Here is a 27,488-nt window from a genome sequence, read left to right as displayed (position 1 = left end):
AGGCAACACATGTTACTTTAAAATGCCTAGCACCGGACCCTAAAAGCCGACCCTCCATGAGAGAAGTTCTGGAGGCCTTGGAACAGATCCGAGCAACCAAGGCAAAACCAAAGCCATACAAGCTTACCTCTCTTCAATCTAGTTCTAGTGCTAGTTCTCATGCCCAATATTCTATTCATTGTTCCCCACCTCAATTATTGCACTCACCGAGATAAAAGATTGGCTCATACGAATTTTATGTTCAGACTTTGAATTTATAATGTTTGAACAATCATCTTCTAATTTTGTTCTTTTTCCATGCTGATTTCTTAAGAGAGAGAAAGTGAGGGGCGAGGAGAGAGAGAGAGTGAGGCAGAGAGAGGAGAGAGGGGGTGAGTGGTTGAGTGGGTCGGCGGTGTGGTGGGTGGATCGGCGGCATGGTAGCTGGGGTCGGAGGGGGGGATGGCTGGGTTGGGTGGGTCTCGGAGGGAGAGGTGGGAGGCGGAGGGAGGCTCCTGCAACTCCATTTTTTTTTGTTTTTTTTTTGTTTTTTTTTTAGTTTTTAATTTTTTTTTTAGTTTTTTTAAATAATTAGTTTATTTTTTAAAACATTTTTTATTTTTAAAATTTTTTTTGTCCACGTGGCATGTTTCTAGTGTGCCACGTAAGCAATTAACGGCAAGCCTGACGGAAAAGTTGACGGAGGTACCTGGGAGTGCAAAATCAGTAATTGAGGTACCTACGAGCAACTTTTTTTAATTGGGGTACTCAAGTGATATAGGGTGGTTAGTTGAGGTACTTTTGTGTAATTTGCCCATGAAAATATATAATTTGCTTTAAATATGTATAAAGAAAATATCAGTTCGTACAGACGGGAATAAACGCACGTGGGTGAAGAACACCAACATGTCTCATTAAGTAGAACTAATTTGTTCATTAAGATGTCTTTAGTTGCACACTCGCACGCACACGTTGTTCATGTTCTTATTTTATTTCACTTTCCACATACTCAATAATTTCTCTATTGCAAATTTGCAAGTAGCAACAGAGAACACCACTGAAACTCAATTTAAAAAAAAAAAAAAAAAAAACTCCTACAAGGCTAAAACTCCTATATATAGTAATGATGTAATATACACCTTCAACATGCCTTCTACTCTCTCTCTCTCATCTCTTTAATTTCTTACTTTTTTTTTCTCTCTCTCTCTCTCTATCAATTTATATTGATTAATAATGGAGCTGCTTGAAGTTTCTGGGTTCTTGCAGTTCCTTTACGCCTCCATTTCCTTTCTCGTACTCTCTTTCATCACCTTGGGCTACCTATTGAGATCAAAGCTTTTTTGGTGCAACTGTGAAATCTGTCGCACTTATCTGACCTCCTGCTGGTCTTTGAAATTCGACAATCTTTGTGACTGGTACGCACATCTTCTTCAACACTCTCCAACCAAAACCATCCACATACATGTCCTGAGAAACACCATCACCGCCAACCCAGAAAACGTGGAGTACATGCTGAAGACGAGGTTCGACAACTACCCCAAAGGAAAACCCTTCTCCACAATCTTGGGTGACTTTCTGGGTCAAGGCATATTCAACGTGGACGGCCATTCATGGAGGTTTCAGAGGAAGATGGCGAGTTTGGAACTCGACAGGTACTCAGTGAGATCGTACGCGTTCGAGATTGTCAATCACGAGATTCAGCACCGCCTCATCCCGGTCTTGTCATCCCTGCAAAACAAAGATGGAGTCGTCTACGACTTGCAGGACGTGTTCAAGAGATTCTCGTTTGACAGCATATGCAGATTCTCGTTCGGGCTCGACCCCATGTGCCTCGAACTCTCCATGCCCCTCTCCGAGTTTGCCGTCAGCTTCGACTTGGCGTCCAAGCTATCGGCCGAGAGGGCCATGACCGCGTCGCCCATGGTGTGGAAGATCAAGAGACTCTTGAATTTGGGGAGCGAGAAGCAGTTGAGAGAAGCTATAAATGTGATTGATGCTTTGGCCAAGGAGGTTATCGCGAGAAAACGCGAGATGGGATTTTCAACCCAGAAAGACCTCTTGTCGCGCTTCATGCGGAGCGTGGACGACGAGACGTACCTGAGAGACATTGTCGTTAGCTTTCTGTTGGCCGGGCGTGACACGGTTGCGTCCGCGTTGACTAGCTTCTTTTGGCTGATGGGGACCCACCGGGACGCTGAGTCAGCAATTCGGGTCGAGGCGGATCGGGTTCTCGGACCCAATCAGGGACTCAAGAGCTTCGAACAAATGCGAGAGCTTCACTATTTACAAGCCGCGATTTATGAGAGCATGAGGCTTTACCCTCCCATACAGTTTGACTCGAAATTTTGTGAAGAAGACGATGTTTTGCCCGATGGGACGTTTGTGAGGAAGGGGACTCGGGTCACTTACTACCCCTACGCGATGGGTCGGATCCAGGAGATTTGGGGGTCCGACTGCATGGAATTCAAGCCCGAAAGATGGCTGAAGGACGGCGTTTTCTTCACTGAAAACCCGTTCAAGTACCCGATTTTCCAACCAGGGCTTCGGGTGTGTCTGGGCAAGGAGATGGCCTTGATGGAGCTCAAAACTGTGGCACTCTCCTTGCTCAGACGCTTTGACATAGAGCCTACCACGACACAACTTTATAGTTTGCCGCGGTTTTCTCCGGGACTCACCGCTACTTTCAGCGGTGGGCTCCCGGTCTTGGTAAGAGAAAGGGAAGTAGCAGTACCATTGTCGTGACAATAAATTATTAGTCACATCTTGGCTGTCTATATAGGTTTTGTACGTAGTACACATTTAGTAATGGGTGCATGTTAGTGTGTCTACACATGCAGTAATGTGGCTCAAATGAAAGTGAAATGGCATGGCCCAGCTATCTCGGCTAGCTGAACTAAATGCGCACCATATATGTATAAGAATATCTGCTTGGTATCTCGGTACCTAGGATTATTAATTAATGAATCTATGTGTACAAAATGATGGCAAGTTTATTTTGAATACATATTATAATGGTAAAAAACTGATGGAATATGTATTTGGTGACATGGATATAGAGTCAAATGACTGAAGTCAATATTTGATCTTACACCAGGTGTTAATCTAAATTTGAACTTATTCAAGGATTATATATATGTTGTCCGAATAAAATATTATCACATCCGCTGGCTATCTAAAAAATTGAAATTAATGGATGACTCTAGTACCACTTTATATATTCTCCTCATGAAGTATTAGCTATAGTGATCGTACGTGATGAACTGCTACCTTTATGTGCAAGGAGCTCCACATGCAATTTGGAATATAAGTGGAACAAGAATAATTATGTATCTAATCAATACTTCTCTGATTTTAATTAATTTGTATTGGCTAAAGTGCTAATTATAAACTCGATCATGGGCTGACATTATTTGATTTTTGTTTTGTGCACAAAGATATATAATCCAATTATTTTTTGTTTTTTCTAATAAAACACCTTATTAAACTATGAGATTAATAAAAAACTGTTATCCATGAGATTTGAATTCAAGACCTCCTCTCAACAAATGAGAGATTAGATACCATCTATTAAACCAAATTGGCATAAGCATATATTATACTTTCAAGTGAGTTAAAATCCTAAGAAAGTGAATAAAATTTCCTTAATAAGTTTAGTCCATAGCCGTGTATATATGAGAAATGCGATCAAGAACATAGTGATAAATATGGTATATATAATTATCAATTATTTATATTTTTTTCATGAAAGGAAAAACTTACATATCATGCATGGACATAGCTCGAGTTTAATATGGGTCCACTTTAAATAATATAATGAGAAACAACCTAAATTTGTCAATTAATGTCAATGGGCACTATACAATAAGAGATGTTGTCATGGCAAGAAGCTCAATTGCACCTTACATGTCTTCACTGGGCCTAAGGTAGCTCCGTTCCTGCACCTTATATTTTTATATCTATTAGCACTTAATAAGCGAAATAGAGATATAAAATGTATACAATTATACACCTGTTACATTTCTTACATTTCAATCCTTATAAAATATACTTTTCATTAATACATCTTACCAATTAATTTCAAGTGCCTTAAAACTTTCGTGGACTGTCTGTAGAATTAGATTTCTACATGCATGTATGCATATATGTGTACGATGATGATAGGACGCCAAAAAATCGTTGGGCGGTTGGAACGTTGGTTGGGACTTATTTATAAGGTGGAGCTAGAAAGTTTAAAAAAGGTAGGAAGAACTTATCACAAAATAAGAGCCAAGATTCGACCAAAAAACAAAAAAAAGAAAGAGCCACGAGGTGTTCACGTGTGCCTGTCATGGCTCCCACTACAGCATATGTACCTTAATTTGGACCACGACGACTTGAGCTAGTTTTCTCATTTCTGTCTTCCCTGGGCATATAGCTCCAATTCAAGCTAGTTTGTTTGTGGAGCTAGACAGCTACAGTGGATCAATGGTTGAGATCCTATTTTAAGATGAAAAAGTAAACATGTTGTCGTTATCAGTGTGTCTGTATGTTATACAACGTTCACTACTAGAAAAATCTGCTTTGGGCATAGATTAATATTTGTGCCCCTTGACCAAGAAGAGCACAAATAATTGTGCTATGTTAACATTGGTAACGGCACAGCCACTAAATTCATATTTGTTTCCGCAATTAATGTTTTTGCTGTGAATAAAGCACAACTAAATGTTCTGTGTCAAACACATAGGCACAAATGTTTATACCTTTTGTGCCTCCATTCTGATAATGAGACAGTCTTCTCAGTCCATTTGACATGATATTTAAACTCACATGGCTCAAATACAAATTTATGCCCAAAGAGTGTATTGTAATAAATAAATAAAAACAATATTGGTATGTACTGATGTATAACAAATTTTAGCCTTGGCATACAATTATAGTACTGTTTATATAAAAATTATACGAAAAATATAAAATTTTTATTATCCTTTGAATTCAAAACTATCAAACAACCAAAATATCTTAACACCAAAATAAATACAATCAGATTCTTCATATCTCTGAGTGCACCACTAGATGGCAACACAAGAAATCATCATAATTCCCCATGTATGTGAAGCTCTCCTTCTCTCTCTTTCACAAACCCAGAAAACTAAAACTTGCAGCCAACTCAAGCTCTAAACTTCTTTTGGATCCTGCTTTAATATTGAAGAAATCAAAGATATGAAGAAAAATAAAAATTGGCAACCAAACCCACAAACATCAACAAGAACATCATCTTCTTCTTTATCAAATATTCCCAGTCCGAGCCACATGTGAATGTATCACCTTCTCCTAACCTGCAAAAACAACCAACAGAACTATGAGTGAAAGAAAAATAAATAAATAAAAAAGAAACAAACACATCCAACCAAAAGAAATAACTAAAAACGACAAAAAAATGAAATTACAAAAACAAACCCACCCCCACCCGACCCACTTACTATACCCCAGTCCATTGGCGGTGCCCCTCCCGCTGCTGGAGAGAGAGAGTAGGGAAGACTGGGAGAGAGAGAAGACATAAATAGAGAACAAGAAGGAGAAGGAGAGAGGAAGAAAGATGGATACTCTTGAATTGGGCAGTGTAATTGGGAAGCGTAATGTTCAACCAATTAAACTCATTAAATATTTAATTGGGCACAAATGAGCACTTTTGTGTCCACCTACAAGCACAAATAATATATTCATGTTAAAGGGTGGTCATATCAGCCTGATACAGATGTGACATGAGTTTCTTTACATATGAATTTAGGCACGAAATTTGTGTCCATTATGAGAAGACACATATAGGTGGCACAAATCAAGTATGCCAAAAAATTATAAAGCACGTATCAACTGTCATTTGTGTTCAATGAAAAAAAGGTATCACAAAACTATATATGTGTCATTTAATTTGTGCTCAATACCCATTTTTCTAGTAGTGGTTGTTCGCGTACTAAATGATGAAAAATCTATACTTTAAAATAAGACCGTAAATTTGTTTTAAATTCAAATGTCACTAATATGTAAAACGTAAATCTATTTAATTTAGATTCAAATGTCACTAATTTGTAAAACGTAGTGTCGGCATGTAGTCTAAATAATATCTTTAATCACTCACTAGTCCTTGATCGATAAGATTTGTCCAAAGTGACCGATTGACAACCCTCACAATTAGGATATTTGATAATGCATGTCAGTGAATTGATTGCAGAATTTTAACATGTGGGTTCTTAATTGATCAGGATGGATGACCAAACAAGTAATGGGTATGAATTGATTTAAGTGCTAATTATTAACATGATTATTTGACTGACTAACTAATTTTCATGTTGCCTTTCATATTCTATTGGTGGTTATATTGAGCCATTTCTTTTCTGCTGCCTCTTCGGCCGGCAGTAAATTAAGGAGTAGACTTGCCATGACATGTAGGTCCAAGTACCTGTAATCTACAGCAAGTTGCTCAAGTAAATCAGTCATTTTATTGGTGGGGACTGGGGAGTACTAGCTTCTCAAGTCATCTTTTTTAAAAAATCTAAAAGGTTCGTAAAGGAACAAAGCTCTAGTGAGTGCTGTTACGATGATACAAATTGATTTGGGAGTTCAGGGTTGAAAAAAATGTGTGTATGCATTAGTTATATACTTATATCTCATACAGTTGAATCTCAAAAGTATAACTTATTAAGAAATGATTAATAATGTATATGAATAAGCTAACACATTCTCTTATTTGAAGTCCTACACGGGAAGGGATATATATACAGACCAAAAAGTGGAACCAAAGACTGAATAATTTTAGACAATTATGAGACTTCACAAATTAACTTAATACATCAAAGATGGAACTAATAAGAAAACAATGTATATCAAACTAATAAATTAATAATACATACATATAAAAAAGGACTTTAAAGTTAACTGGTTAGCAAATTAATAGAAAATTAAATACCTTTTGGAGCCTAACACATGACTAATCTCATAATCTGAACCGTTCATTTTTTAGGCGCTACTTCAAATACTACCGTTGTAAAAAATTAACCAAATTAGAAATTATTTAGTTATCTAAATATGATCCAAATAAATAGACAAGCATTGTTTTCGATAAAAGTATATAAACGGTGGTTATTTTAATCAAATTGCTAAATGACTTCCAATTTTAAAGATTTTTTACAAAAATGATCTTTAAAGTGAGGTCTAATAATTAACGGTTCAAATTATGATATTACATCGCGTGATGGGCCCAAAAATATGATTAACTTTATATTAACTTGCTAACCAGTTAGCTTTAGAGGATTATTAGGATAGTTAAGTATGTTTTATATCAAACAGTAGATCTCAATGCCACTTAAGGTCAAAGAATTCAACCTCTCGAAACCCAAGTATATCTTAATTAGTAGGATTTTCTTGAGTCCACTCCGCCTAAAATGTTTGTGTGTTGTGCATCGATATATATATATCCAAACATTCTGTCAACTAGAATACCACTTGTTGGGAGTTGTGGCTCAATCCCTATTTTGCACTATTTTTTTGCTTAATGTAGCAACCTTTTTACATTTGTATGCAAGATATTATCTTAAAGAGCCTCGATTCAACTTAAAGAAATATAAATATGGACAATTGTATTTAATCCCCATCTTTGAACAAGACTTTCTTGCATGTGGGTAAATGTAGTACAAATAGGTATTATCATTACAACACATGATCAATAATCAAAGCCAGACATGAGGGTAGCGTGAAATGGGAAACTGTCTTGGGCAGATAGGCTCTCAAATTTTATAGACTTCATATATATCTTTACTATTATATATAAAGCTAGAAGAAATGTTTGGTGTTACATGCTTCACCAAAAATAGAATTGCCTAAAATACTCTTCATTCAACAAAACAACCATATTAAAAAAATATAATAAATGAGGGTATAGTTGTAAAATACAACCATTAAAATAAATTTAAAAAATAAAAAAGACACCTCACCACCTTAAAATGTGAAGATGGGTGAGAAATTATAAAACAATGAAAACAAAAAAAAAAACACAGTAAAATATCAATTGACACATGCAGAGCGCGTGCCAAGAAGCTAATTTATATACTATATTAGACTCAAATAATGTACATGAAAAGTTGAAAGTTGAAGACCTTATTTTTATGACTTGCTTCGAGGCCCCAAAATCTCAAGACTGGCCATATATGTAATATTAGTTAGTAGATATGGTACATTTAATATTATTCTAATACTAATTTTTCATTACAAACTTTTTAGCATATTTTTGCCACTACCATAAATGAAAGGAAGTAATGTAAAAACAAGAAAAGTAAGGAATCCAAATCCTCACAAACTTACAAAGTGCTACAACATAAAAACGCTTCGATCGTTCCAATTACTAAGGGTAAGCAGGAAAATAAATTAGCTCCACAAATGATAAAGTCTTGAATGGCTTTTCATAGACAAAACAGATTTTACATCACAAGCTACGATATCAGCCAACTAAGGCCCCGTTTAGGGTTGCTGTTCAGGGAAATAAAGCGTTTTTTTATTTTTAAAAATTGATGATTTTTATGTTTGGTAAACATACGGAAAATGACTTAGAATAAAATGGAGGGTCTCTCACAGCGAATTGGAGAAACGAGAAAGTGTTAGCTTCTTAAATTTGCTGTCATGGAAAATTTCAAGTCGTTAGTTGAAAATTCAGTTCGTAACTTGAGAGATTTTAAATGTTTATACCCTTGGTGCATTTTAAATTGTACATAGTGACATTCCAAGATATGTTTTGACGTTTCTCAAGTTATAACCTAGATTTTTTCAAGTCGTTTCTTAAGACATCTGAACTCGTTCATTGAAAATTTCAGTTTGTAACTCGAGGGATTTTAAATGCTTATACCATTGATGCATTTTAAATTGTACCTAGTGACATTCCAAGTCATGTTTTGACGTTTCTCAAGTCATACCCTAGAGTTTCTCAAGTCATTCCTTAGGGCATCTGAAGTCGTTCCTTAGGGCATCCCAAGTCGTTCGTTAAAAATTTCAGTTCGTAACTCGAAGGATTTTAAATGTTTATACACTTGGTGCATTTCAAATTGTACCCAGTGACAATCCAAGTCATGTTTTAACGGTTCCCAAGTCATACCATAAAGTTTCTAAAGTCGTTCCTTAGGGTATCTAAAGTCGTTCCTTAGGGCATTCCAAGTCGTTCGTTGAAAATTTCAGTTCGTAACTCGAGAGATTTTAAATGTTTATAACTTTTATGCATTTCAAATTGTACCCAGTAACATTCCAAATCAAGTTTTGACGTTTCACAAGTCATACTCTAGAATTTCAGAAGTTATTCCTTAGGGCATCTGAAGTAGTTCTTTAGGGAATCTCAAGTGGTTTGTTGAGAATTTCAGTTCGTAACTCAAGAGATTTTAAATGTTTATACTCTTGGTGCATTTCAAATTGTACCAAGTGATATTTCAAGTCATGTTTTAACCTAAGTCATTCCCTAGAGTTTCTCAAATCTTACTTTTTGGCATCTCAAGTCGTTCCTTCAGAATTTCAGTTCGTACCTCTAGGGATTTTAAATGTTTATACCTTTGGTGCATTTTAAATTGTACCTAGTGACATTCTAAGTCATGTTTTGACGCTGCTTAAGTCATATCCTAGAATTTCAGAAATTGTTTCTTACGGCATCTGAAGTCGTTCCTTAGGGCATCAAAAGTCGTTCGTTGAAAATTTCAGTGTAACTCGAGGGATTTTAAATGTTTATATCATTGGTGCATTTTAAATAGTACTCAATGACATTCCAAGTCATGAGATGACCGTTCCCAAGTCATACTCTAAAGTTTTCCAAGTCGTGTTTTTGGCATCTCAAGTCGTTCCTTAGGGAATTCCAAGTCGTTCCTTGAGAATTTCAGTTCGTACCTTGAGGGATTTTAAATGTTTATACCCTTGGTGCATTTCAAATTGTACCTAGTGACATTTCAAGTCATGTTTTAACGCTTCCCAAGTCATACTCTAGAGTTTCTCAAGTCGTTCCTTAGGGCATCCTAAGTCGTTCCTTGAGAATTTTAGTTCATGCCTCGAGCAATTTTAAATGTTTATAACCTTGGTGCATTTCAAATTGTACCTAGTGACATTCCAAGTCACGTTTTGACGTTTCACAAGTCATACTCTAGAATTTCAGAAGTTGTTCCTTAGGGCATTTGAAGTAATTCCTTACGGAATCCCAAGTGGTTTGTTGAGAATTTCAGTTCGTAACTCGAGAGATTTTAAATGTTTATACCCTTAGTGCATTTCAAATTGTACACAGTAATATTTTAAGTCATATTTTAACAGTTCCTAAGTTATTCCCTAGGGTTTCTCAAGTCTTACTTTTTGGCATCTCAAGTCGTTCCATGAGAATTTCAGTTCGTATCTCGAGGGATTTTAAATGTTTATACCCTTGGTGCATTTTAAATTGTACTTAATGACATTATAAGTCATGTTTTGACGTTTCTCAAGTCATACCCTAGAGTTTCAGAATTTGTTCCTTAGGGCATATGAAGTCGTTCCTTAGGGCATCAAAAGTCGTTCGTTAAAAATTTCAGTGTAACTCAAAGGATTTTAAATGTTTATATCCTTAGTGCATTTTAAATTGTATCCAGTGACATTCCAAGTCATGAGATGACCGTTCCCAAGTCATACTCTAGAGTTTCTCAAGTCGTGTTTTTGGCATCTCAAGTCATTCCTTAGGGCATCCTAAGTTGTTCTTTGAGAATTTCAGTTCGTACCTCGAGGCACTTGGAATGCTTATACCTTTGGTACATTTGTAATTGTACCGAGTGACATTCCAAATCATGTTTTGATGGTTCCCAAGACATACCCTAGAGTTTCAGAAGTCATTCCTTAGGGCATCTAAAGTCGTTGCTTAAAGAATCTCAAGTAGTTCGCTTAAATTTTTAGTACGTAACTCAAGAGATTTTAAATGTTTATACCCTCGGTGCATTTCAAATTCAACCTAGTGACATTCCAAGTAATGTTTTGACAGTTTCCAATTCATACTCATGAGTTTCAGAAGTCATTCATTAGGGCATCTCAAGTCGTTTCTTAAGAATTTTAGTTCATGCCTCGAGGGATTTTAAATGTTTATACTCTTGTTGCATTTCAAATTGTACCAAATGACATTCTATATCATGTTTTGACGTTTCCCAAGTCATACCCTAGAGTTTCTCAAGTCGTTCTTTAGGGCTTCTGAAGTCGTTCCTTAGGGCATTCTAAATCGTTCCTTAAGAATTTCAATTCGTACCTTGATGGATTTTGAATGTTTTTTTCTTTGGTGCATTTCAAATTGTACCTAATGGCATTCTAAGTCCTGTTTTGACGTTTCTCAAGTCATACTCAAGAGTTTTTCAAGTCGTTCATTTGGGCATCTAAAGTCGTTTCTTAGAGCATCCAAAGTCATTCATTGATAAATTTAGTTCGTAATTCAAAGGATTTTTAATGTTTATACTCTTGGTACATTTCAAATTGTATCTAATGACATTACAAGTCATGTTTTGATGGTTCTCAAGTCATATCCTTGAGTTTTTCAAGTCGTGCATTTTGGTATCTCAAGTCGTTCCTTACGGCATCCCAAATCATTCCTTGACAATTTCAGTTCGTACCTTAAGAGATTTTAAATGTTTATACCCTTAGAGCATTTCAAATTGTACCTAATGACATTACAAGTCATGTTTTGACGTTTCCCAAGTTATACCCTAGAGTTTCAGAAGTCGTTCCTTAGGGCATCTGAAGTCGTTCCTTAAGGCATCCAAAGTCGTTCCTTAAGGCATCCAAAGTCGTTCATTGAAAATTTCAATTCGTAACTCGATCGATTTTAAATGTTTATACCCTTGGTGCATTTAAATTATACCCAGTGACACTCCAATTTATATTTTGACGGTTCCCAAGGCATACCCTAGAGTTTCTCAAGTCTTTGCTTATGGCATATGAAGTCATTCCTTAAGGCATCCTAAGTCGTTCCTTGAGAATTTCAATTCGTACCTCGATAGATTTTGTATGTTTATACCTTTGGTGCATTTCAAATTGTACCTAGTGACATTTCAAGTCATGTTTTGACGTTTCTCAAGTCGTTCTTTTGGGCATCTGAAGTCGTTGCTCAGGGCATCCAAAGTTGTTCGTTGATAATTTTAGTTCGTAATTCAAAGGATTTTTAATATTTATACCCTTGGTGCATTTCAAATTGTACCCAATGACATTACAAGTCATGTTTTGACGGTTTCCAAGTCATACACTAGAGTTTCTCAAGTCGTGCATTTTGACATCTCATGTCATTCCTTACGGCATCCCAAGTCGTTCCTTACGGCATCCCAAGTCGTTCCTTGAGAAATTAATTTCGTACCTCAAGGTATTTTAAATGTTTATACCCTTAAAGCATTTCAAATTGTATTTAGTAACATTATAAGTCATGTTTTGACGTTTCTCAAGTCATACCCTAGAGTTTTAGAAATCGTTCATTTGTACATCTGAAGTCGTTCCTTAAGACATCTCAAGTCATTCGTTGAAGATTTCAGTTTGTAACTAAATGAATTGTAAATGTTTATACGCTTAGTGCATTTCAAATTGTATCCAATAACATTCCAAATTATGATTTGACGTTTCCCAAGTCATATCCAAGAGTTACAGAAGTCGTTCCTTAGGGCATCTCAAGTCGTTCTTTAAGAATTTCAATTTGTACCTCGATAGATTTTGTATGTTTATACCTTTGGTGCATTTCAAATTGTACCTAGTGACATTTCAAGTCATGTTTTGACATTTCTCAAGTCGTTCTTTTAGGCATCTGAAGTCGTTCCTCAGGGTATCCAAAGTTGTTCGTTGATAATTTTAGTTCGTAATTCAAAGGATTTTTAATGTTTATACCCTTGGTGCATTTCAAATTGTACCCAATGACATTACAAGTCATGTTTTGACGGTTCCCAAGTCATACACTAGAGTTTCTCAAGTCGTGCATTTTGACATCTCATGTCGTTCCTTACGGCATCCCAAGTCGTTTCTTGAGAAATTAATTTTGTACCTCAAGGTATTTTAAATGTCTATACCTTTAAAGCATTTCAAATTGTATTTAGTGACATTATAAGTCATGTTTTGACGTTTCCTAAGTCATACCCTAGAGTTTTCAGAAATCGTTCATTAGTACATCTGAAGTCGTTCCTTAAGACATCTGAAGTCGTTCCTTAAGACATCTGAAGTCATTCGTTGAAAATTTCAGTTTGTAACTAAATGAATTTTAAATGTTTATACGTTTAGTGCATTTCAAATTGTACCCAATAACATTCCAAGTTATGATTTGACGTTTCTCAAGTCATACCCAAGGGTTACATGAGTCGTTCCTTAGGGCATCTCAAGTCGTTCCTTAAGAATTTTAGTTCTTAGCTCGAGCGATTTTAAATGTTAGACCCTTAATGCATTTCAAATTTTACCTAATGACATTCTAAGTCATGCTTTCACACTTCTTAAGTCATACTCTAGAGTTTTAGAAGTCTTTTCTTAAGACATTTGAAGTCGTTTCTTAGGGAATCCTAAGTCGTTCGTTAAAAATTTCAGTTCGTAACTCGAAGTATTTTAAATGTTTATATTCTTGGTGCATTTCAAATTGTACTCAGTGACATTCCAAATCATTTTTTGACTGTTTCCAAGTCATATCCTAGAGTTTCTCAAGTCGTGCTTTTTGGCATCTCAAATCGTTTCTTAGGGCATCCCAAGTCGTTTTTTGAGAATTTCATTTTGTACCTCGAGATATTTTAACTGTTTTATACCCATGGTGCATTTCAAATTATATCTAATGACATTCCAAGTCATTTTTTGACGCTTCCCAAGTCATACCCTAAACTTTTAGAAGTTGTTCCTTAAGGCATTTGAAGTCGTTCTTTAGGGCATCTTAAGTCGTTGCTTGAGAATTTCAGTTTGTACCTCGAGGGACTTTAAATGGTTATACCTTTGGTGCATTTGAAATTATACTGAGTGACATTTCAATTCATGTTTTGATGGTTCCCAAGTCATACCTTAAAGTTTCATAAGTCATTCTTTAGGGCATCTGAAGTCGTTCTTTAAGGCATCTCAGGTCGTTCGTTGAAAATTTGAGTACGTAACTCAATAGATTTTAAATGTTTATACCATTGATGCATTTCAAATTCTACCTAGTGACATTCCAAGTAATGTTTTGACGGTTCCTAAGTCATACCCATGAGTTTCAAAAGTCATTCATTAGGGCATCTCAAGTCGTTCCTTAAGAATTTATGTTCGTACCTCGAGAGATTTTAAATGTTTATACCCTTGGTGCATTTCGAATTGTACCTAGTGACATTCTATGTCATGTTTTGACGTTTCCCAAGTTATACCCTAGAGTGTCTCAAGTCGTTCCTTAGGACATCCTAAGTCGTTCCTTGAGAATTTCAATTCGTAACTCGATGGATTTTGAATGTTTATACCTTTGGTGCATTTTAAATTGTATCTAGTGATATTTCAAGTCATGTTTTGACGTTTCTCAAGTCGTTCATTTAGGGATCTGAAGTCATTACTTAGGGCATCCCAAGTCGTTCGTTGATAATTTTAGTTCGTAATTCGAAGGATTTTTAATGTTTATACCCTTGGTACATTTCAAATTGTACACAATGACATTACAAGTCATGTTTAGACGGTTCCTAAGTCATACCCTAGAGTTTCTCAATTCGTGCATTTTGGCATCTTATGTCGTTTCTTAAGGCATCCTAAGTCGTTCCTTGCGAATTTCAGTTTGTACTTCAAGGGATTTTTAATGTTTATACCCTTAGAGCATTTCAAATTGTGCTTAGTGACATTATAAGTCATGTTTTGACGTTTTCCAAGTCATACTCTAGAGTTTTAGAAGTCGTTCCTTAGGACATCTGAAGTCGTTCCTTAAGACATCCTAAGTCGTTCGTTGAAAATTTCAGTTCGTAACTCAAGGAATTTTAAATGTTTATACCCTTGGTGCATTTCAAATTGTACCCAGTGATATTCCAAGTTATATTTTGACGGTTCCCAAGTCATACTCTAGAGTTTCAGAAGTCGTTCTTTAGGGCATCTGAAGTCGTTCCATATGGCATCTCAAGTCGTTCCTTGAAAATTTCAATTCGTAACTCGAAGGATTTTAAATATTTATACTCTTGGTGCATTTCAAATTGTACTCAGTGACATTCCAAGTAATGTTTTGACGGTTCTCAAGTCATACCCTAAAGTTTCTCAAGTCGTACTTTTTGGCATCTCAAGTTGTTCCTTAGGGCATTCCAAGTCGTTTTTTGAGAATTTCATTTCATATCTCGAGAGATTTTAAATGTTTATACCCTTGGTGTATTTCAAATTATACCTAGTGATATGATATTCCAAGTCATGTTTTGACGCTTCCTAAGTCATATTATAGAGTTTTAGAAGTCGTTCATTAGGGCATCTGAAGTCGTTCTTTAAGACATCCCAAGTCGTTCGTTGAAAAATTTTAGTACGTAACTCAAGGGAATTTAAATGTTTATACGGTTGGTGCATTTCAAATTGTATCTAGTGACATTCCAAATAATGTTTTAACGATTCCTTAGTCATACCCATGAATTTTAGAAGTCGTTTATTAGGGCATCCCAAGTCGTTCCTTAAAAATTTCAATTCGTACCTCGAGAGATTTTAAATGTTTATACCTTTGGTGCATTTCAAATTGTACCTAGTGATATTCTAAGTCATATTTTGACATTTCCCAAATCATACCTTAGAGTTTCTCAAGTCGTTCTTTAAGGCATCTGAATTCGTTTCTTAGGACATCCTAAGTTGTTCCTTGAGAATTTCAGTTCGTATCTCGATGGATTTTGAATGTTTATACCTTTGATACATTTCAAATTGTACCTAGTGACATTCTAAGTCAGGTTTTGACGTTTTCCAAGTCATACTCTAGAGTTTCTTACGTCGTTCCTTTGGGCATCTGAACTTGTTTCTTTTAGCATCTGAAGTCGTTTCTAAGGGCATCGCAAGTCATTCGTTGATAATTTCAGTTCGTAATCGAATGATTTTTAATGTTTATATTGTTTGTGCATTTCAAATTATACCCAATGACACTACAAGTTATGTTTTGATAGTTCCCAAGTCATACCCTAAAGTTTTTCAAGTTGTGCTTTTTGGCATCTCAAGTCGTTCCTTTATAATTTCAATTCGTATCTCGAAGGATTTTAAATGTTTATACCCTTGGTGCATTCCAAATTGTACCTAGTGACATTATAAGTTCTTTTTTACGCTTCCTAAATCATATCTTAGAGTTTTAGAAGTCGTTCCTTAGGGCATCCCATGTCGTTCGTTGAAAATTTAAATTCATATCTCGAGGGATTTTAAATTTAATAGCCTTGGTACATTTTAAATTGTACCCAATGACATTCTAAGTCATATTTTGACGTTTCCTAAGTCATACCATAAAGTTTTAGAAGTCGTTCCTTAGGGCATCCCAAGTTATTATTTGAAAATTTCAGTTCGTACCTCAAGGTATTTTTAATTTAATACCCTTGGTGCCTTTTAAATTGTACCTAATGACATTTTAAGTCATGTTTTGATAATTCTTAAGTCATACCCTAGAGTTTCTGAAGTCATGCTTTTTGGCATCTCAAGTCGTTTTTTAGGGCATCACAAGTCATTTCTTACGGCATCACAAGTCGTTCGTTAAAAATTTCAATTGGTAATTTGAGAGATTTAAATATTTATACCCTTGATATTATGAACACGATAACACAAACCTACCAAGCGCGTGCACCGCACAATTACAAATCTGAGAATTATAAAAGAAATTCAAAGAAGAAAACCAACTAGAAACTTGTTTTATTTCTTCACTAAGCAACCCTTCGGATGAAAACGACACCGTCTCACTCTGAACAGCCTTAAGAGCCACCTGCGCATCAGAGGCCAATAAAACATTAGTAAAATGTAGCTCCCTCGCCACCTACAATTTGAGTCCAATTGCATAACTCAACCGAGAATAAAACCACTCTAGCATACAAATACAAATAGAGTCAAACTTTACTTAAAATCAGAACACATATGCTACTGTATCATTGGAGGTCGTACCTCACACGGCATGACCGCCCACTGAAAAATCTCTTCAAATTTCTCCACTCCTATTGGGTAAAGGCTGAAGTTCTAGGGAGTCTCATGGTCTTGCCCCTAGGGTATTATTGCTGAGCCTCCATGATCGGCGACTGAGAGGTCTAGGGTTCGAATTAGACGAAGTTTAAAAAAAAGCGAAAACTCGACGTCAAAGAAGAAGAGGGAGGACTGAAAGGTATGAATAAGGCAGTGGAAGAGGAAGTGGAACCTCCACTCGCGGAACTATTGCTGGGTAGCAAGCGCGGGAAGAAAAAGAAGGCGAAGGCGACGAAGACAAAAAACCAAGCAACAACAACATCCAAGGAGCACAACACAGAGCCTGAGCCTGAGCCAGTTCACATTGAACCAGAGCCAGTTCAAATTGAGCCAGAGCCAGTTCCGATTGAGCCAGAGCCAGTCCAAGTTGAGGAAGAGAGCTCAAGGAATGGCCCTAGGGTTAGTGTTTCGATGTTCGATGACTCGGTGGAGAATCACTTCAGAGTCATGCACACCATTGCCAACCTCTGTGGCGAGGCTGACGATGATCATGGACTCGAAGAGATCGAGGTTCAACGCTTATCGTCCTCAATCACTTTCTTAAGGTAAAATGAAATAAATTCCTTATTTTATAAATGTAATGTCGCTGTTTTGTGCTTGATTTTGTATTGGCATGGTAGTTTTTCTGTATCTCATTGTTAAAGAAACGTTTTTAGTTATCTAATTTGTGTGTAAATAGAGCTTATGAACTTGAGTACGTTTGTTGAAGGGAATGGGCAGATTTTAAGTATGAACCTAGAGATGTTCGATTTGCTCGTGAAAGAGGAAGCCCTGATGAGAAGGATGTCGTCAGTGGGATACAATTGCGTCAGTTTTCTTCTGCTACCGTTCCTAAGGTTATACATCTTCGAAATCTGAATTTCGGGTTCGGTTTACCTATGCTATTTTCACAACAAACAAAAAATTGCATTTGGTCTAATTACTTAGTTTACAAATTGATGCAGAAGGAGGCACTTCCTGGGGACACATCATCTACAGAGTTGAGGTACTTGAATTGTGATTAGCAGTAAGGCTTTTGTACTGATTTGGTTATATCAGTTAATGTCGTTGATGCTTTTTGGGAGATTGTTGCTTTTGTTGTTTTAATAAATTCAAATTTAAACCTGCTGTTAGTCTTGCATATTGTTTTTTTCACTACCACCCGAACAAGCTTTGATATGTACCTTCAAATGTCCGTTATATGTCTTTGCAGCCAAGACTTTGTGATGTATGTTGGAGGGCCTGTTTGGGCATTGGATTGGTGTCCTAGAATTCATGAAAGCCCTGACTATCATACAAAATGTGAGGTACATGATTTTTGTTTTTTGTTTTTGCTCTTTGTGTTTGTAGGAGTCTATACTAAGGGTCTAGGGGATTCTGTTAAGTTACTTCTCATCAAAAGAAGTGTTACTCAATAACGTTTGCTTGTTTATATGGTGATGTTTGTGAAACTTGACATTTAAATGCTTGATCATTAGGCGTCATCCAAAATAGTGGTACACTCTGATATATCTCCTACAGGGAATTTTCCACAATTGAGACATTCAACAGATTCCTTGAGAATGTTCAGTGCCCTTAAATATTGACCTTTTGTAGAAAAACACTGATGTTACTAACCAAATTTCCTCGACTACATTTTAAAAGAAAAAACTTCCCTTGATTATATTGCTCTTGATTGGATGATATGACTCCTAAGATGATAGATGATGGCTTTCTTGGGTTCGATCTCTTAATTTTTCTTCATTAGATTCACATTATTTTCTAACTCATGCTAATAATTTTGAGGCTGGAGCCAAATATGTGTGCTTATATCTTAAATAATGAATACTCAGACAATTTGGCAATTTTATCCAACTTTGAAGTTGGACCATAAGAGATCATTCCATTTCCTTTATATCATAATAATATGAAAGCTTAGGTATTTTTGTTTTTTAGCTCAGGTGTTTAAGTACGGTTGGGGTAGCCTTGATTTCCACTAGTCAAGTACATATCTAGAAAGGAAAAATTTAGCAATACCCCATGAACTATATTGGCCATATTGCACTTCTCCTTCTAAAAAAAACTTTGTTTTCAAAGCCTCTTATACATTCTAACGTTTTGAAACTTTAATAGTTGTTGAAAACAAAGTTTTCTCTTAGGGGGAAAAGTGCAAAACAGCCTATAATTTGAGGGTATTGCTAAATTTTCCCTAACTATATTATATTAATTTCTTAATGATTGATTGTTATTGAGGCATTTGCTCTATAGGAATATAGTTGACACATTATTGTGAGTAACATCTGTAAAATTTGTGAGGTGGATCCAAGTTAGAGAACCTTTTTCATATTAGAGTGATTGGACTCACATGAATTGATGATAAAGTTTTCACTATCCCACTTTTCAGTTTATTGCTATAGCTGCTCATCCTCCTGGATCTTCTTATCACAAGTTAGGCGAGCCACTTACTGGCAGAGGTGCCATTCAGATATGGTGTCTTCTAAATGTTAGTGTAAATGAGGGAGACATTCATCCTATTGTAGAAAAGCCAAAACGGGGACGTAAAAACACTGGAGCCACAGAAGAAAATTCAACTCATCCAAAGAAGCCTCTGGGAAGATCCAGAAAGAAGCCAATAGAAGAAAAATCAACTCAACCAAAGAAGCCTAAAGGAAGACCTAGAAAGAAGCCTATAGAAGAAAAAGCAACTCAACCAAAGAGGCCTATAGGAAGACCTAGAAAGAAGCCAATAGAAGAATCTGTTGACAAAGAGGCCACAGAAGAAAAATCAACTCAACCAAAGAGGCTTAGAAGACCTAAAAAGAAGCCAATAGAAGATAACAACTTGGATGGGAGCAGCAATTATGTTGAGGCTCTTGCTGTTCAATATCCAGAGGAATCATCAGAGTTGCTTGCTACGGATTGTGTTCCCGCAAATACTCAAGAACATGCTGTTAAAGAAGATCATGGTAAAAAACGAAAAAGGCATAAGCATGCAGCATCTGCATGTAATCCAGCACTGGAAACATCTGTTCAGAGGAGAAGATTGAATGATACGGCAAGTGCAGGACATAATAGCAATGATTCTTGTCCACTGTTGTTGAATCAAAATGAGGAGGAAGGACTTGTTTCAGATCATCATATATATCAAAATTCTGGACAGGATCCTCAAACGAGTAATAGTGTTTCAAAAAATGGTTACTCTGGAATTGGCTCAACTAGGTGTTCGGTTCCAAAGGATGTAGCATTGCCAAGAATTATATTATGCCTAGCGCACCATGGAAAGGTTGCATGGGATGTGAAATGGCGTCCTCCCAATGAACATGATTCCAAATGCAAGCATCGGATGGGCTATCTTGCTGTGTTGTCAGGCAATGGGTCACTGGAAGTGTAAGACATCTACTTGTTTAGACTTGCTGTCCTATCTGTTTTTAGTATTTAGGTCCCTTTGCATATTCTTTCTTTAGACCTCTTGGTCTATATCTTCAGATCTCTTCTTAGATGACTCTGCAGTTTTCATCTTTTTCTGTCAATAGACCATTCAAGTGTAAATTGGCTTTGATAACGTGGGTTAGAATTCTAGAAAATGCATTATGGGCATGAACGTTGAATTTATTGATATCAAATTTATTTGCTTATATATTAACATAACTAGCCTATGGGAGTGCATAACCGACGCTTTTTGTATTCTTTTTTGTTTTTTCTTCTTTAATTTTCTTTTTTTTGTGGTGGCTCCAATTGAGATGTTTGAATAGCATATTGTGATTTGGAGGGGGCAATTTGGCATGTAGTGATATAGAAAACCTGGAGTACCATTATTTAATGGAAGTTGGTTCATTGCAAAACTTAGCATATAAATTACATATATAAAGTTAGTTCAAACTAGATGAATGGTTTTAGCATGTTGCACAGACAGTTGTTTTTGTGTTCTGTTATCCCATGCTCCTTATCCTGAACTTAATAAATGCAGGTGGGAGGTCCCTCTACCTCGTGCTGTTGAAGTTATTTATTCTTCTTCATGTGCTGAGGGCACTGATCCTCGCTTTGTGAAATTGGCGCCAGTATTCAGATGCTCAACAGTGAAATGCGGTGGCATAGAGAGGTACTCTGAAAGTTTATATTCTACTTTTTTTACAATAATTTGGAAGTTTACTGAGATGGGAAAAATAAAAGGTTTCCCTAGCATATTGTGATTGCTGTTTAAAATTCTCACAGGCACGATATAAGGGAGAACTTTCTCATTTGATTTGTGGTCTGAATTCATGTAGCTGCATAATCTTGTCAAATTGTATTTGGTTCTACAACTATTCACTGTATTCAGCAGTCTCTTTTGACCATATTACATGACTTTATATGATTCATTAGTAATTTAAATCAGTTGTTTTATTCAACAGCATCCCTCTTACTGTGGAATGGTCAGCTTCACCTCCTCATGATTACTTACTTGCCGGATGCCATGATGGAACTGTAATTTTCCTGCACATTGTCCTTCAACTTTATCTGGATATTTTTTTCCCTTGATACTTATGTCATGCTTTTGCATAGTTTTGGATAAGGATTCATGTTGACTTCATGAAGGGTTTCCATAGAAGGATACATACTCAATGGTCAACACTTTGTGTATATAGTCTGTATTCCGATAGAAGGATACACTCGAAACAGTTTATGTATTTATTCTGCAGTCTGTTATTTTGTTTTTGTTTGTTGTTTCTTAACAAGAAGCTTTCCCGTAAATTCAGGTTGCTTTATGGAAGTTTTCTGCAAGTAATTCATCTAAAGGTAATGCTAAGATGTATATCACTTCTTTTAAAAAATAAATAAATAAAAACAACAAAACAAATATAGATATGGTTTTCATGAAGAAGATTAGCTTCAAATTCTACTTGTTGTTCTGCAGATACAAGGCCTTTACTATGTTTCAGTGCAGATACAAATCCTATTAGGGCACTTTCTTGGGCCCCATACGAAAGGTTAGCTATGTTAGAAATCAATTTTGCTACAGGCAAATATATTGCTATTGGAGACTCTCTTGTATCTATTTTATTTCTCAATTGTCAAGATATGTTAAATGCAAGTATTTGCGAATTTCAGCAATTCAGAGAGTGCAAATGTTATAGCTACCGCTGGACATGGAGGCCTAAAATTTTGGGACCTACGGTAAGTATGATGGCTTGTTTTTTCTTGCATTCCTGTGTGCATGTTGCTCCTTTAATTTTAGCTTGAAATGCTAGTGGCTCTCAGGAAAAATAAAATAAAATTGCTAGTAGTTCTGACTTCTGACACATACACACATATAATTTGAGTTAAAAGATACATGATGGTGTAGATGGTTCGTGATTGATACAAATAAAAATGTTTTGAGTGTTTAGATTATGTAGAACTTCTGTGAACATTTTTGTAGGAGTAGCATAATAGACTTGATTCTCTTTTTTTCTTTTAAAAAAAGACTTGTTTAGAGTATAAAGTGACATCTGTTCTGAGTACTCTGACACTAGATCAAGTTTAGGGTATAAAGTGTGTTGATTTTAAGCCCTTGAGATCTTTGTTCTTTGATGTAAATTAGACCTAGAACTAGAGATGACTTCCGACAATTGAAAAACAGAAAAAAAATAATCACACGCAGCACACACAAACACAGGAGATTTATACTGGTTCGGCAATAAACTTGTGCCTACGTCCAGTTGCGATATCTCCTGAGAGATTCACTGCACTATGGAATAAATTCAGAGATTACAAGGATTTTTTGGAACCCTAGAATCTAAATCCCCTCTGCAGAATACCCTGAAAAACTCTCAATCACTCGGCTCTCTCTTTGCTGGTGCTTGTGTCGAAGACATTAACTAAAACCTAGGGCTGCTGAAACCTATTTATAACTCATAGGTTGCAGCTAACACTTATGTTTCAGCTAGGATTCCTAATCCTAGTAGAACTAGGTAATTGGCCTAATTAGCTAATTCTAATTCCTTGTACAATTAGAAATACTCAGAACTCCTTCCTTAACTAGGAAGACCTTGCGCAAGTCCTCTCAGCATTCCTAAAAACTGTACCCCACTAGGAATAACCCAAACTGCTACTTTCCAGATTTTTTATGAGCCAAACACAACAAAGTGTGCCTTAGATCCATTAAACCTAGATAATGATGTCTGAGGCATGCTGCTCAGTCCCTTTGCTCCTTCAAAGTGTGCCTTAGTTTCATCCCGATGCTTGGCCCTGAACGAGTTAGGTGCCACATTGGGGCTCAATCTGGCCTGAGCAACCATCTTGATGAGTGTTGCATTATGGCACTAGGAAAGCAGGGCGCTACCAACTTATTGGGCTGGAGCAAGAGCTTAAGCCCTTGGTACCCAGCACAGCATTGGGTGTGACCACTCCTGTTAGGTGCTAATCATGGCCCTGAGCACCTACTCAGGAATAGTTACTACTTTTCTCCTCATGACCCTGTCAATGCCCCTCCTGTGGTCCGTATACTTAAACAAATTATTTTGTCTTAGTTTTACTTGGAATGAATGTTACAATTCTATATTAATTTTTGTTAGAAAGTAAAACAAGTATTGGGCTACATCCTAACAACTTAAGCTTTTGGGTATAATGGTTGCCTAACATAGTATCAAAGCTCTAATTGCAAGAGGTCCTGGGCTCGAAACCTTAAATCCTCATTCCCTACTTATTTGTTGATTTGCAAAGGGCGGACTGGACCTTTATGTTTATCTTTGTGTACATTTGCCTGCCCCTTCATGTGGGTTGGGGCTGCACATGAGGAAGGGTGTTAACTTGATGTACATTGTTGGTCCATTTCTACTTAAGTTGGGTTTGGTGGTAAACCAACAAACTTATCAGTTTCTTACATGGAGTACTTTCACTCATGCTGTGTAGCAATTTATGTAAAATTTTATTAATTGCTTAATGGTTTTCAAATGACAGTTAAGGTTAGGAAAGTACTTTTTAATTTTTTTTTTAATTAGAAGCATTGAAGGCAGAATCTTCTGCATATATATGGATTATGGACTGGTTCAAAATTAGGCATTCCTTATTACATTGATATTTTCGAGTTGTGGACAGTTGAAATTGCATTCCATACTAAGAATTCTAACTCTTGGTTTTGCAGCGATCCATTCCGTCCCTTGTGGGAAATCGATCATATACCAAGGTTCATCTATAGTCTGGATTGGCTTCCAAGGTACTCTGTGATTTTAATGTGTGAAGCATAAATGTAGCTTTTTGGTTGGCGTGTGTGTGTATGTGTATAATATATTTTTCAGTTTCAGTGAAGCATTGTTTTTTTTAGGTGTGTTCTTTTATCCTTTGATGATGGAACAATGAGAATTCTCAGCTTGATGAAGGCTGCATCTGACATCCCTGTGACAGGAAAACCCTTTGTTGGAACCAAACATATGGGCCTGCATAATCTCAGTTGCATGCCTTTCGCTATCTGGAGTGTTCAAGTATCACGGCTAACAGGTCTTCTGTGTGCTTATTTATCTGCAGCAGTATTTCAGCTAACCACATATTTGTGCATAGATATTGGCTTATGTCAGACTTTGCCATAAGGGTAAAAATCATTATAGCCTAATGGAAAATTGCATTACCATCTTCAAGCTGGTGCTAATTTGAGTGCTAAAAGAGTCAATTATAAGAGTAAAGCAGTACATAGTTCCACAAGCTTTTCCATACTCGGAACAAAAACTCCTCATATGTATTTATTAAAATAAGAAAATAGATATAGTGTCTGGACTGTTTGACTGCTAAATTTACATAAGCATACTATGCATTATGATTAGATAGGTTTTATAAAGTAGTGTGTGTTCTCTGTTCTAGGTTTCCTTGCTTGGACTTATCTTCACGCTTTGGAAAAGCACTTCTGAGAATTCAGAAATTTCCTCTTTTCTGTTGATACTTCAGTCACCTGTTGCCAAAACTGAGAAATTATTGATCATATTTACACAACGTTGCGTGCTACTTTCTTCAAGGAATATATCTTTAGCTGTGCCTTCTGTTTTTTATTGAACTTTCTGAGGGGGAGATGGTCTTCTTGATTGGGCATTACTGTGATGGGATTTTATGATTAATCCACTTTACCATACAGTTTTGGACTAGGTTGATCAACCTGTTTAACTTCTGAGACCAGCTTTTTTGAATATGCACTAATTGAAAAACTCCATTTTCAAATTTTAGGCATGGTTGCATATTGTTGTGCAGACGGAACTGTTTTCCGCTTCCAGGTGAGTGTTAAATTCCTGCTATTAATATCACTATATCAGACTTCTTCCTCATCTTTGTTGCAAATACGCTTGAAATCATATTTCATTCCTTGAGTTAAAATCTGAGTTGTTGTAGATACTTTTTAACTCTTCAAAAATAATTTTTTTTTAAAAAAAGATACTTTTATGACCTTTATGAATCTAAATTTTTTAGTAACATCAAATGTGCATGAGCTGGTCAGAGGATTGGGCCATGTCGAACAATTGTTCCTTCTTAAAGGATCTACTTTGTAAAGAGTTTAGATGATTCTAGTGTTTTTAACTGATAGATTCAGCTATATATCTTTGTGGAGAGTGGGGACATTTTTTCGGATATACAGATGGAACTTGTCAATTTAGATGTTGACATTTTTCTTTAGGTCTTAATAGTGAGTCATTAACGATAAATTGAGCAGGCGCTTGTTGGTTCTCCAGCTGTGCAGGTTTTTGTTAAGTTGTTTTGTTGTCTCAAGAACTCATGCTTTGTGCCTAATGCTAGGACATTATTTGTTTGTTTACTGAGGCTGTTGCTAGAACTGGAGGCCTCCCTTGTATGATGTCTTTCATTTGGAAATTGATACAAAAGAACTGCATGTTATATGCTTAATTGTTATTGTCAGCTTACGTCGAAAGCTGTGGAGAAAGAACCAAAACCACATAACCGGGCCCCACATTTTCTTTGTGTGTCACTAACTGAGGAGGAATCTGCTGTAACCATCAATATTCCAGAATCAAATACGCCTTTCCCATTGAAGGTAACTCGTAACAAAGCTGAGTCAAACAAAGTGAAGACAGAAAACGATAAGCAGGCAAAAGATACTACATCAGAAGATCAAGTTTTAGGTAAGCTTTGTCAATGACATAACCCCAGACTTTTTCTGTAACCAACCCTATGTTCATTTCTTATCTTTCTTTTAGAACATTCTTCAAATTATCTCTTGTTGCAGCTCTTTGCTATGGTGATGATCCGGGTATTGAATTGGAATGTGGGGAAAAAGTGGTATCTCTCAAAAGCAAGCAAACACGGAAATCAGGGTCTAGTAAGAAAAAACCAGAGGATGACCGAGCATTAGTATGCATAGATGAAGGGCCAATTAATATGCAGGAAGAAGAAATTGGGGAAGAAGTGGGATTTCTCAAAAGCAAAAAAACACAGCAATCTAGGTCTAGTAAGAAAAGAGCAGAGAATGACCCAGCATTGGTATGCATAGATGAAGAGCCGACCATTACTCAGGAAGAAGAAATCTGGAATGAGCCTGAAGTTTTCCCCTCTAAAATGGTAGCAATGCATAGAGTGAGATGGAACATGAACAAGGGTAGTGAAAGATGGTTGAGCTATGGAGGAGCAGCTGGAATTGTACGTTGTCAAGAGATTGTTCTGTCGGACATTGATAAGAAGTGGGCAGCAAGGAGATGAGACTTGCAGCTTTCCATGTTTTTGTATATTCTTCAAAGCCTATTTAATCCTATATCAATTAATCTCTCTTTTTTTTTTCTTTTTTCTTTTTTCTTTTTTGTGTGTGTGTAGCTAAGAAGTGTATATTAATCTCCTTTTTTTTTTTTCATAAGAAACAACTCATAAAGAAGATATTGGGACTTAGGACGTCTTCACATCGTGGAGAGAAATATAACTAAACTAATAATTAATTAGTGCATATATTAATCTTTTGTATTTGACTTTAGTCCTCCATTACGTATGCACTCTAGTCCTCCATTACTTATGCAATCTGCTATAATATAAAAGACTCGGTGACAAGCAGAGGTAACCCTCTTTTGGGTATGCATGCAAAGGTAACCTTTACGGTACCCTGATGGAGTATATACAACCTGGAAAATTGTCGGTGATCTGAGGACACGACTGCGTTTGTGGAGGGGTGACTAGTTTAGTTTGAGTGTTCACGTTGAGGTTCTATATACAATGAACCTGGTTAACCACCAAGATCCAAACTCCAAGCCACCAAACTCTCAGCCGTCTTCTTTGTTTAACACTCAAAGCGTCACCCACTCTTACTCCCCTTCAGTTTTGAGAGAGAGAGATATGGATATGCTGATGCTGTTGTTGCATGCATTAAGAAGAAAGCATTGTCAGTTATGAAGCTTTTTCATCTTCCTCTATTTATATAGCAAAACAACACTCCTTTCACATGTATGTACGTTTGTGGGGAGAGAGAAGCTTTGTGCAGTTTG

The 27,488-nt window shown here is 36.3% G+C and overlaps 1 protein-coding gene and 1 pseudogene across 1 annotated transcript; both read left to right on the top strand.

Moving 5' to 3' along the window:
* Nucleotides 1-1,158: 1,158 nt before the first annotated feature.
* LOC147282005 (cytochrome P450 94C1 pseudogene) lies at nt 1,159-2,966 on the top strand (annotated as a pseudogene).
* A 14,188-nt stretch (nt 2,967-17,154) lies between these two features.
* LOC147282004 (Transducin/WD40 repeat-like superfamily protein) lies at nt 17,155-26,793 on the top strand. The gene is made up of 15 exons (XM_086248994.1): nt 17,155-17,654; nt 17,819-17,945; nt 18,054-18,094; nt 18,302-18,395; nt 19,472-20,454; nt 21,035-21,166; nt 21,459-21,531; nt 21,804-21,843; nt 21,962-22,034; nt 22,156-22,221; nt 24,170-24,241; nt 24,350-24,522; nt 25,237-25,283; nt 25,922-26,144; nt 26,249-26,793. The coding sequence occupies exons 1-15, from the start codon at nt 17,251-17,253 to the stop codon at nt 26,716-26,718; spliced, it is 3,018 nt and encodes a 1,005-aa protein (XP_086105120.1). The 5' UTR covers nt 17,155-17,250; the 3' UTR covers nt 26,719-26,793.
* The last annotated feature ends 695 nt before the right edge of the window (nt 26,794-27,488 follow it).

The sequence above is a fragment of the Dryas octopetala genome, chromosome 6 (genome assembly GCF_963921425.1).
Source record: "Dryas octopetala chromosome 6, drDryOcto1.1, whole genome shotgun sequence".
In the NCBI taxonomy this organism is placed as follows: Eukaryota; Viridiplantae; Streptophyta; class Magnoliopsida; order Rosales; family Rosaceae; genus Dryas; species Dryas octopetala.
Note: the sequence above shows the minus strand (reverse complement) of the source record. Positions and strands in the feature narration are given on the sequence as shown.

Excerpts from the sequence above, each read along its gene's own strand:
- LOC147282004 (XM_086248994.1), top strand. The coding sequence starts at position 17,251 with ATGAATAAGGCAGTGGAAGAGGAAGTGGAACCTCCACTCGCGGAACTA. Across the intron at positions 21,167-21,458 it reads AAATGCGGTGGCATAGAGAG|CATCCCTCTTACTGTGGAAT; the intron begins GTACTCTGAAAG and ends TTTATTCAACAG. Across the intron at positions 21,844-21,961 it reads TGCAAGTAATTCATCTAAAG|ATACAAGGCCTTTACTATGT; the intron begins GTAATGCTAAGA and ends GTTGTTCTGCAG.